Source organism: Gallus gallus, chromosome 9, assembly GCF_016699485.2.
Source record: "Gallus gallus isolate bGalGal1 chromosome 9, bGalGal1.mat.broiler.GRCg7b, whole genome shotgun sequence".
NCBI classification, from domain to species: Eukaryota; Metazoa; Chordata; class Aves; order Galliformes; family Phasianidae; genus Gallus; species Gallus gallus.
In genome coordinates this window covers 8,303,072-8,314,893 of record NC_052540.1, presented here as the reverse complement: position 1 = coordinate 8,314,893, position 11,822 = coordinate 8,303,072, and the positions used below count along the sequence as shown (strand labels likewise).

Below are 11,822 nucleotides of genomic sequence, written 5' to 3'. Positions count from 1 at the left end.
TCATCTTGAAATCATTAACTTTCATCATGATTCTTTTTTCACAAATGCAATGTGTGTTTCCACTGCAACAAATTGCAGTGAAGTGTGTTGCAAAGTATTGAGGCAGAATGCTTCCTTAGGGTCACTTGGGCTGCTCTTCTTTTTCTTTGCAAACATCAGGCTACAGCTTCCTGTACTGAGCCTGACCTGGACCATTTGCAAAGTGAATGAGTCTCCTTTCTTCATCTTCGTGTCACTTTTTGTGACAAATGTTTGTCAGTAGAACAAGACTGCTTCCTTACTGAGCTGAACTTCAGCTTTCAAACAGGGATCATCTCTAAAATATTTGAAGGCGACGCCAATGGTAGGAACATCTAGACTGGCAGCTTTGCTTGCTGTAAGCCATTACGGGGGCACTTACTGCACTTCAGACGATTCCCCTTGCTGGGGAAGCCGTGACCTCAGCTGTGAGTGCCATAGTGCCGTCCCTACTGTGCCGGGTGGCTTCAGGACATGGGGGTGAGACAGGGTGGCCGATGGGCAGCACGCTTCTCTTGGCTTCATGTCAGCTAGGTCAGATATGGAGAGTGGAAAAAAGCAATGCAGTTCTTGTTTGCTTTTGCACTGTTTTGAAGAGAGGATGAGTAAATTCTTAGTCTTTCAAAACTCGGTGTTGTAACAACGGGAAGAAAGGTTTGTCACCAAGCGAAGACACAAGTCCCGTGCTGCAGGGCTGTGTGCCGACGGGAGACCCGGTGCTAGCAGCGGTGTGCAGCCACAGCCCTGCTCCCACCTGAGCACCATCAGTGCCTATTCAGGGATTATAGCGGGGTTTACTCAGGGTCTGCGTCAGACTGGTCCAGTGCGGACTGCTGGACCCCCGACGGGGTGGTCACTCCCCAGCGCATCCTTGCCCTCTCTATCCAATAATTCTGCATCACGAGGAAAGTTGAGGCACCCCATGCGAAGGAATTTCAGCGGGGCTCTCGGCACCGCAGCTGCGTGTCGAGGTCAGTCATCTCGGCTGCGGCTCCGGGAGCCGCCGCCGCCCCTCGCCGCTCCCGGGGGCCGTGCGGGGCCGCTCGCGCGGAGCACATGGCCCGGGGAGGGCCGGGGGAGGCCGCCCCGCGGCGCTCGGGGGGAGCGCGCCTCGAGCGGGCGAGCGGGGAGGAGGGCTCGGGAGGGAGCGGGGCACCCCAGTTCCGCTTCCTGACGGCGCCTCGGCCCGGGCGGGGAGCGGCGGCAGCAGCGCGGGGTGCCGGCGCCCATGGCCGGCGAGCGAACGCGGCGCTTCACGCGGAGCCTGCTGCGGCCGGGACAGGCGGCGGAGCTGCGGCACAGCGCGGCTACGGCCGCCGCCACCGCCAGCGGCCGCCTTCAGCAGCGGGTGAGCGCGGGCGACGGGGAGGGGCGGCGGGCGGTGGCCAGGTGCGAGGGGCGCGGCCGGGAGGCAGAGCGGGGCAACCCCGGCGGGATGGGGAGGGGGCCTGGAAAGCGCCGGGATGGGTCCCGGCACGGCCCCGCCGAAGCCCTCGCGGGCAGCGCTGCTCAGCCTGCAGCCCCAGCCTGCAGCCCGCCGCTCGCTTGCGCGCTCTTCTCTTTTGAATGAGCTTTGCACGGGTACTGGCAGCGAAACGCGAAAATCTCGCTGCCAAAGTGAGCCTCGCGTGCAGCGGAGATAAGGAGAGCGAGCGCTCCCAGCAAGCTGCTGTCTGTCGCTCGCGTGGCTTCTGGGGACTTGCAGCCCGCGCCGCGGCACGGCCGCCGAGCGGAGGTGCGCGGGGCTCCGTGTGGCACACGGTGCTGCGCAGTGCCCGTCCTCGTGCGGCCGCCCCTCTCTGCGCGAGGCTGCGGCTCCACCGGCGGAGCGGCACCGGCGGCCGCTGCGGTTGTCCGGTGTCGGCTCTGGGAGCCCGGCTGGATGGATGGTCAATCGCTCGGGTTCGCAGGCACGCGCGCTCGGCCTTTGTGAGTTATCAGCCGTTTGTTAGGCGTTTGTCAGCCGTTCTTGTGTTAAGGTCCCTTTGGACTTTCTTAAAGAAACGTGTTCTGAGAGATGAATGACCCCTTCCCAGATGATTAAGCACATCACGATGTCTGTGATTTGCGTAACTCAAATATTTTCCTTTTCTAATTTTTCAGGCCAGACAGCTCGTTAAGTAGCCTAAAAAAGTGGTAAGAGAGAAGGTTGTAGGTGAAATGTCATCACTCCTCAAAGTTCGTGGCACGCAGTGCCGAAACACAAAGCTTTCTATCTCCCTCTGCAGAAAGTGAGAGCTGATTCCCTGCTCCTGTCACTCAGTGGGTATTGCATCGGATATTGCCCACTGCTCCTACAGAACTTTGCTAAAGTTGTGTGTCCTGCATGTCCGTACACCAAGTCCAAGTTGTTTTCTTTATGTCACTGAGCCTGCAGTGCTTTTGCAGGCATCTCCGAGGGTCCTTGTAAAGCATTTCCATGCTTCAGACTTGTGAAAACTTGGTAGGGGCTTACTGCTCTCTGATGTGGTTCACTGTGCTGTTAACTCATGTCAGTATCCCAAGGTGTCTGTGCAGCCGTAGGGCTGCCAGCTGTGCTTGGTTGGCTGTGTGGGCACCCCGGGATTAGGATTTGGCCCGTGGTCAAACAGAACACCCAGCGCTGATAAAGCTTTGTGGAGTAACCATCCCAGTAGGGCTGGGCTCTGCCCAGGCACTGTGCTGAGTTGTCAGCCCTGGAGTGTGTATTTGAATCCATGTTCCAGCTGAACTGCTGAGTTGTCTGGTTGCAGCTTGAGGGATTTGGGATGAAGTTCTGTTAGGAGTACTTTTTGTTCTGCCACATCTCTGCTGCAAGGATACGAGAAAAATAAAGGATGAGATGAGTGAAGCAGAACTGAGTGCAATGGTATGAGTCCCTCGAGGAGAGGATTGGTTTGGGTTCATTGGTGTGTTTGTTGGTTTGATTTGGTGTTTATCTTTGGGGGGGCTTTCAGGATCTGCCAATGCCACCTGTCATCCAGCAGCAGGCATAGTGGCCCTGGGTCTGTTGTTTGCTGCACTGGCTGTGTGTGTCTCTTTGAAACTTGAAGTTACCACCTTCTTACTATACTTTCTGGAGCTACCAGTAACTTTTATATAATTCCTCATGCTAAGAATTCATACCAGGGTACAAAGCTGTTATCTTCAAGGATAAGTCCCTTCTAGCTGCTTGAACTCACTCAGGACCAGCAGAGTTGGCCGCCGAACCTCCCTGACAGTGCTGGCATGGGGATGCTGGGACAGCTGCCACAGCAGTGGTTGCCGTGTGGCTGTTGGAGCAAAGCTTCAGAGGCCTTGGGTGTTCTGGCTGAACTTATACTGAATTCTTACACCAGAAGTACTACTCCTAGTAAAGAAAAGCCTGGTGCATTGCACAAGGCATGTTGGTGCCCCCTGCTTCTTGCTCAGGGTGCATCAGCATCTCGTGCACTCTGAACCTGGCTTGGAGCATCCCGATGGCTGGAGGCAGGGTGTGCAAATAAGTGGCTGCTGGGACGTGGGGGAAAGTGAGAAGATGGGGGCATGAGGCCTTCTGGCATGGCCCCCGTGCATATCCTGTAGGGAATGGCAGCCAGGCCTTTGCTAGCAGTGTTTGCATCAGGGGCCAGGTGGGTCCCAGCAATCTGGTGAGAGCTCAAATGCCTGCTGCACACACCATCTCAGGGGGAAGCTGTGAGTTACATCTTCTAGCTCTTTACTGTCTTCAAAAGTATTGCTTTTTCTTCTGCGTGCCTTCCTTCCCTTTTGTTCATATTTATTTGCTTGATGTGTAAAAAACAGTTGCAAACGTTCAGCTCAGAATTCTGTTTGTAGATAGGAAGAAGCGTCCAAGCAATCAGGGGAAGGAGGTGGGAGGAGTGAAGATGCCTTTATCACTTGGTGTTGTGGTAAGAGAGGAACTTCTTCAGTGCCCTGAAATACAGAACGTGGGAACAGGGGCTGAGGGTGCACCTGGCCACGTGTACTGTTGGGTCTGGTTGTGCAGCCTTTGCTTGTTATGCAGCCGGGTTGGGTCAGACTTCCATGCTCAGAATCAGGCCAACACATGAAATAGCCCTCACAGTAAGATCATGATTTGTTTAGAAGGTACAGTGTTAACTGAGCTGTTCCAAGGACAGAAGTACTTTGGAAACTGGGCTGTGAAAGGGCCCTTTCTTCTGAGGATAGGCTGATGTCTACTGTTTGTCCAGCACAAACTGAAGTAAGGCATTTATACAGGCAGTGAATGTACCGTGTTGTTGCAGATAAAATAGGCCGTGTGTGTTTGTACATACATGTACATGCCCAGTCCTCACAGGCCATCTATTGATCTATTTCTCTGTAGACTTCTTAATGTATTAACTTGCTGTATTTTCCCTTTTTCTTTGGTTAATGCTGAGATGATAGCCTCGTAGAATAATCCTGGAAGCGCCTGCATAGAGTGAGAGTCTCCTGCCTGTTTTGGTGCTTGAGGAGAGGGCTTATTCATCTCACGGGTGTAAGGAAGTGTTATTTGCAATCTCGCTCCGGTGAAGGTTTTGCTTTTAGGTTTCTTTGCACTTGAGATGTCATGGTCTGCTCAGTGTGGGCAGCTTATCAGCTGTATTCAGAATGTTTGCAGCCTTCTATGAATGCAGCTCATCACTGAAGTTTTAACCAACTTGTGTACGTTTGTGTTTTACCTGTGAAACTTGCTTACACATCTGTATCCCAAAATTTCTCTTTAATATCATTTGCAGCATCCCTTACTTCTTCAAAGACAAACCGCAACGTTACTTATCAGTAGTGTCCTTTACTAGCGTATTTTTTTTTCCAGTTCTGGAGCAGCCGGTGACTAATTTTGTAGCTGCTCTCCAGCTGGGGTGTCCCAAGGACACTCGGAGCGGTGTGGAGCTGACAGGGATCTGATCCTTTTCAGCCGGCTCTGGAGCCCAGATGTAAGAGCGAGCCGAGCAAAGGGCACAAACAAGAATGCGCTGTTTGCACATTCTGCAGCTGCTGGGCTCCCTCCTCTGCAGGCAGACAAAGCGGTCTGATTCTTCTCCTGGATAATTCTAGGAACTGCATCTGAGGCTTGCAGTGGGGATCAAGTTGATGCAGAAATGAGGAAAGGGAGATAAGGGAAGAAAGCCTCGGAGAGGGTGGAGAGAGAAGAATGAAGAAAGTCATCTAGAAAGAGTTATCAAGTGTTCTTCTCACTGGAAAAAAATGGGGGAAAAGAGAAAAGACTTTGTAGGGAAGGAGAGGCTGAAGAAGACAATCAAACGGAGGAAAGAAACGAAGAGAGCTGCGAGAAAGATCCATAAGGTTGGTGAATAACTTGTGCAAATAAACCCTGATCATGGGATCCTCGGGCAGTCATCAGAAGGTAGCAAGACCTGGGCACTGCGGTCTAAACCTACGTGTTGCACTGTTGTCTTGAAGCCGTCACTTGACTAACGCATTTTAGATTCATGGGAAGTGAGTCAGCTTGAGTAACTCTAAGTGATCTCAGTGTATAGAAGCCGCATTAGCTTCTTTCCTCCACTTACGAGGTCAGATAAGGGGTTTGGAGAGGGATGGCAGTAGGAAGGAGGAGGAGACCCTGGGGAACAAAGCCTGGCTCTGCCTTGGGGGAGAGCGGCCGTGTTTGGGGCTGTGACTTCCAGCCGCCATTCAGCAGCGCCTGTGTCACTCCCAGAAGTCAAAACATGTTTGTGGCTTTCCTAGCACAAGGTCAGAAGGCTCTGAAGTAGTGGCATGTGGTTATTACACAAACAACAAAGGCTTACTAACCGTCTGTAATGCTTTCCACTTTAGCATTGCCAGTTTCACAAAGCTTAGCAGTATGTTTCTGAAACAAGATGAGTTTTTTTGATCTGTTTTATACCAACTGTGTCTTCTTATGTTAGTGGGTGCTGACTTCATCCCTGTCTTGTCAATAAGGGAAACAAAACACAGAGATAAGTGCCCGAGCTCACACGGTAAATGCACAGTGAGCCTCAGCACAGCTGTCCCGACACCCATTCTCGTGGTGGGCTGCCCAGCCAAGGGCTGCTCCACAGCCTGCCCTCTGCTCTTAGTGCTGTAGGGGCAGCTTTCCCTCTCCTCTAACTGGTAGGAAGCCAAGAGCTGCCTCCCTTTGTGTGTGTGTTCCTCTGGGAGCAGAGAGCAGCACTGCCATAGGAGTGCTGAATGGCGACGTGTGCCAGTGAGGCCCTCAGAGCCTGCCTCCTACCCAGCTTTGGGCTGTTTGTTTTCACCCCTCGGCTCTCTTTTGTATTTTATATTGGGCTCGCAACACAAGGTTACTTTCCCCCCTCTGTTGCTGATACATAATGACAACCTAAACACATCGCTTAAGTGCACTTTAGTAGGCTGCTAGTTACCTCTGACACCTTTGTTTATTTATTTCTCTGCTTAAGATACAAGCTGGCGTGAGTCATCTCTCTGCAGAAGGGCTCAGAAATTGGGAAGGAAAAAGGACACTACTACTGCATGTTGAATTACCGTTTCATTCACCGTTAATGAGTGCTTTACTCATTTCCTTCCCACTGGGGCTGTTGTGCAGTTGGTTTATGTGTAGTACAGAAACTTAGTGAGCTGTCAATGTGACAGTGAGTTTCTTAATTCCAAGCATAGCTCTCTGCTTCTGCACTCATGTTGTGTGGAGGAAGAACAAGGAGATCCATTGCTGACTCTGAAATTGGCTTGTTTGCTCTTTGGCTTTGAGAGTAACTTCAGCCAACATAAAGCAAACGTGATTCTCGGTTACGTTGACATGTTGACCTAAATTAAATGCTCTAGATAGAATGAAATTTAATGGGTACAATGGGGCTGTGTACACCAGTGGAGAGAAAAAGCCCTTCCTTTTGTAAGCGTTACTATGAACAAGAGTAGACTTCAGAGTCTGTCTCTGAAGCTGGAATGACTAGATATGTTTAGCACAGGAAGAAATATAATGTTATTTTCAGTTCAGGTTGATATAATTTGTTCAGTTTTTCTTTTCTTTTCTTTTCTTTTCTTTTCTTTTCTTTTCTTTTCTTTTCTTTTCTTTTCTTTTCTTTTCTTTTCTTTTCTTTTCTTTTCTTTTTAATTGACATTTAAATGCACTGCTTACCCATGTGCATTTTCTGCTGGATGAACCTGCTTTTGCTGCTGTGAGTAGGCTGATGTCTGTCCACTGACGGATGAATGCTTGTGATGTATAGGCAAGAGCGAAGCTCTGGCCGCTCAGGTGTTTCAGAAAGCACAGCTCTGCTCTTACTAAGTCTGAGTTAAAGGCTCACCATGTGGTGAGCACAGTGGCACTGCAGAGGTGGGACATTTCTTTGTTTGTTTTCCCTAAGTGATACCCAAAGCCCTTTCACTGTGTGTGAAATGTCTGCTTTTATGCAAGGTCCTCGGTGAGCTTTACTTCTGTGGTTTTTGTTTGCTAGCATGTAGGCTATCCCCTAATCTGGGTTAGTGGGCTGCTGTCCTGTATGTGCTGGGCACAAATCCTGCACTGCTTGTACCCAGGCACTGTGTGGAGCGTAGGAAGAGGTTAAGGGAGCGCAGGGGGACAGTCTCCCATGTCCCACTTCTCTGCTCTTTGCAGGCAAACGCAGCACTCCTCTGTGTGCTCTGAGCAGGCACAGGAGGAAGTATTCCCAATTTGAGTCTTTCAGGGTGAAAGGGATGGGCTGAACTCAGCCTGGAGCATGCTGATCTGTGTCACAGCTTGTCCCTTGGGTCTGTCCTGGGGGAAAGCTTTCCACACTGCTGTGCGAGTACTGCTGCATGTGTCAGCCTTGGTGACTTCTGTTAGGAATGCCTCCGTTCTGTTTCACAGGCCATCCATAACACGTGGTGTTTGTAGCAATATCTTTATGTTTGTACAGTCTTTCTCCTGGCTTTGTTTCTCTTTGTGTGCGTGTGTCTTTTTTTATCTGTTCTTATTTACAAGAGCCTCAGAGTAGTCTCAGGTCTTAAAAGGGGTTTAGGGAAAGGAGTTGGGCCATCCTTAGGAAGAAGCTGTTTCTTGCCTTCAAAATTCTAAGCTGTGCTGAGCAGATGGTGCCACAGAGCAGAGCCACGTTGACAGGCAGAGACCTTGGGAAAACAGTCCTGGGTCCCACCCTCAGCCTGGTGATTCCACGTGCAGGGAGAAAGGCAGTTATGAGTAAGTATTAAAGCCAGTAATGGGCAGACTTTGATATTTGTTCCAGAATATCATGTGGTCTGTATCTTTTGTATTCGCATACTTGCAGTGCATACTAAAATGTGCTGAGCTTTGTCAGTTGTCAGTATATAGGAACACTTTTTTCTTCCATTCATGTGCACTTCCACCAGCAATTGAGATAAGAAAGCAAAGTGAAACATCAAACACAGTTGTTATTTGAAAATAAGTTACTAAAATGCATCCACCTGTTTCAAAGCTCACAACTCACCTTAGGCATTGGTTGCCTTTTACATGAGTGTAGTGGAAATGTGAAGTCACAGCTTGAAGCAGTGATTGAGCACCTGGTGGGAAGGCAGGGCCAAGCCAGCAGAGCTCAGGTGCATGCAATGTACCTGAGTGACTGGAATAGGTGGAGCCAGGATTCACCCATTCCCACACCTCACTGAAGGGCTGGCAATGGAGACAAGGGGATCTTGCTGGAGATCCCTGCCCACCTGAGGCATTCCAGAGGTAAGCAAATTTTCTTCCTTTATTTCTGTGTCCATTGCTGCTGCATTTGTGCTTGTTCTTTTTTGCTGCAGCCAAAGACTTTGCCACCTTGCTATTGCTGTACTTCCCATCGCATTATAGCATTACAGTATTACACGAGTAACATCTGTTTTTCTGTTTGAGCTATGTCATTGTGTGGTGGTTCTGTTCTGTTGATACCGTGTCATGAGATGGCGTGTGCCCAACTGTTCAGGTGTTTCTGTAGGCTTTGAAAATCATGTATTGCATTTTACAAGCTCCAATTCCATGTTTCAAGCCTGTTTGCTTTGGAACAGGAAAAAGATGGGTTGTTTTTTATGTAGGAATGCTACCCCGGCCTGTTGTATTGTACTCAGTCACTGCCTCTCTCTTGATTTCCCCATTCTTGCGGCTTCCCACTCCCTGTTTCTCTGCCCTTGTGCTTTCCAGCCCTCGGCGCTCACTGCTCTTTGTGCCTTTCTCCCACTTGTCTCTGTGCCTGCATGTATGCCCTTCTGTATGCAGGGCACAGTGTGTCCTTGTCCAGCGGGCACCTATCTGTGCTCACTACCCACACCATCTCAAAACCTGCTGCTTGCAGGAACTCTTCTTGCTGGCTCCAGTGCAGCCATCTCCCTGTTCCTCTCCTCTCGGTGCAGCTCTGTTATGTGTCAGCAATACTCCCTCACCCCCATACTGTCAACGTAAAGTCTTTGGGTTTGGAAACACACCTCCCTCCCAGCTTTAGTATAAGGCTTTACATTAAACAAATGCCTTTGTGTAGATAATTGCTATTTGAATGGCTGTTCCTTAGATAAAAGATGATTCAAATAATAGGTAGTGATTCCTCTTTCAAGAAGAATACCTCTGCCATGTCTGCTCACTTAACATGTTTCTGTATCAGTGGCTCCCTGTTCAGTGCACACACAGCGTATACAGATGTTTACATATGTAGTGGCATACAATGCAATGTCTCAACACATCTGTATCAAGCCTATTTTTAAAATGTTTAAACTAATTAAGTAAATAAGTAGCTGCCGTGGCTGCCTTCTGTTTCCATGGAGTGACGTGATATGCAAGGATTTAGGGTGTATGAGCAGAGATATCTGTGCCATTGGATACTGCAGTGTGCTAGAACAGGCCTGCTGTGCATGTTCCTGGAGCTCTGACACTTGTGGGGTTTCTCTTTTCTACCACTATTTCCCAGTGTGTTTTTCAGAAGACCCCAACTCCAGATGCTAAAGGATCTGGCCAGGGATCCAGATTGAAAAATGTGGGTTTCTGTAGTGTTTGGGAAGTCCATGTAATAGGGGATGGGAGGCGGCGAAGGACTGCTGCAGCTGGAGTTGGAAAAGCTGAGCAACACAACCTCTGGGCCGCTTTTGGATGCAGTGGCTCTTACTGCTGTGGCTGCAGGAATGGGAAGTGGGCTGTGTGTGGGCGTGTAGGCCCTGCTGTTCTTGGAGCGTGCTGGTGGCGGTCAGCCCCTCTCTGGTCTTCCTCGTGCTGGCAGCATCGCTTCTGATAAGCTGTGCGTGTGCTGCCTGCAGAGGGAGGGGGGCTGCAAGATGGTTTCCAAGGAAAAGCGCAGCACTGGGGTTTGCCTGATCAAACAGCTGCAGCTGCACAAAGGGTCACGTATCAGCAGACCGTTGGTAGATAAAAGGGTGAAATTTGAAAACAAGAAGTCCTTATGTGTGTGGTACGAGAATTACAGGAATTAAAACCGAAGAAATTAAAAGAACTTCAGATCTTCCCCCTCATCTGTTTCCTTCCCTCTTCTTTTTTTTCTCCCTCCTCCTTCCCTTCTCTTTGCTTGGAGGCTTAATGGAAGTGGAAAAACAGTGGAGCTTCAGGCATTTTCATGTAATGCTGCAGTATTTAGGTAGCCTATGCCAAATGGCAGCATGTAGGGTGAAGAAGGTCATCTCTTGTCTTGTAGTTGTGGCTGCTCAGGGTGAGCCTTCTGCTCACCAGTATCTGGAGCTGCCTGAAAATGTGCCTCTATGCCTGTGCTTCTCTCCCTGTTCTTTGGGAGAGGGTGAGGGTGCATTTACTGTATTTTGGACTCCGTGCACCTCCTCCTAAGAGAGGGGAATGTGCAAGGAACTGCCACCAAACTTAGCCTTCTGTATTTTTTGCCTAGTTAAATGCCAGGTTTTGTTTAACAATGTGGTGCTCTGCATGGCTGTGCCTGTGAGGTCCCAAGCTGAGATCTGCTGGAAACCTGACCGGTTTGTGCACCGTCCTCCCCCCCACTCTTGGAGATGTGTTCCTTGAAGAAAAATACACAGAAGCACCAGGCAGCTTACTGCTGTGTTTAACTGGCTGCAAAAAGAAGGTGGCCAAGTGGTGATGGGCGCCTGGTTTCTCCCTGTGACTGGTGTGCTGAATGTGCCCTGCTGCCTGTAACTACAGAGTACTTTTCTGAAATGCTTTCCCATGTCTTGAGGATGCAAAAATAGCCAAGTGAACCATGACTAGTGAGGTGTAGTGCTTTCCAGTTGCTACTATCGTGGCCTTAGCTTAACAGGTATTTTTCCTTTCTTGTATCTGTAAGATAACTGTAATGAAAACTAGTGAAGGGTGAGTGCTGACAGTACGACTATTTTTAGACAGCTTGGCAGGAAGCGTTTACTTCTTCCTGTTCTGTTTGATGTTCTGTTGACTTTCTCATAAATATTAACTCAGCTGGGGCATCAGTGTCTGTTGCTACAGTGGGGTGGTGATGACGATAACAGTAACAAAAGTCAATGTCAGTAGTGGCCAAATTTAAATATCTTCTGATGCTTTAGATATATCAAGTGCATTCTGGTTGAAAAAAAGCACAGAATTTCCTATTAATTCTTTGGTTGCACAGGAGTGTCTTCAGATTTCTAGCTGCATAGTTGGGTTGGAAAGTGGGATTGGCTTTATCCGTAAAGTACGGGCTCACACTGATGCTCTTCTGGATCAGGTTAGAGCTTCCAGTACTCCTGTCTGTACGTGGATGTTAGGTTTTTCTGCACTCCCCAGTCCAGTGATATTGTGTGGTTTGATGATGTTCTTTCTGCATCCCCAGCTAAATTCCCATGTGGAAAGGGATGCTGGATCCATTTTCTCCATTATTTTCTTGAGTGATTTATACTTTCATCTCCTGAAAGCCCCTGCAAGTGCTGCCAACAGCCCAGGGGCAGCAGCATTAGCAAGGCAG

The 11,822-nt window shown here is 49.4% G+C and overlaps 1 protein-coding gene across 4 annotated transcripts in view; it reads left to right on the top strand.

The window, feature by feature from the left end:
• Window positions 1–1,201: 1,201 nt before the first annotated feature.
• DOCK10 (dedicator of cytokinesis 10) overlaps window positions 1,202–11,822 on the top strand; it is a 139,834-nt gene continuing 129,213 nt past the window's right edge. For 3 of the 4 annotated variants that reach the window (XM_015277017.4, XM_015277025.4, XM_015277016.4), the window contains exon 1: window positions 1,202–1,366. In XM_015277017.4, the coding sequence (XP_015132503.2) occupies window positions 1,247–1,366 (120 nt within the window). In that variant the 5' untranslated portion in view covers window positions 1,202–1,246. Of the gene's footprint in view, window positions 1,367–4,858; window positions 5,287–11,822 lie in introns of those variants that run through there. The other variant, XM_015277021.4, reaches the window with a different exon arrangement.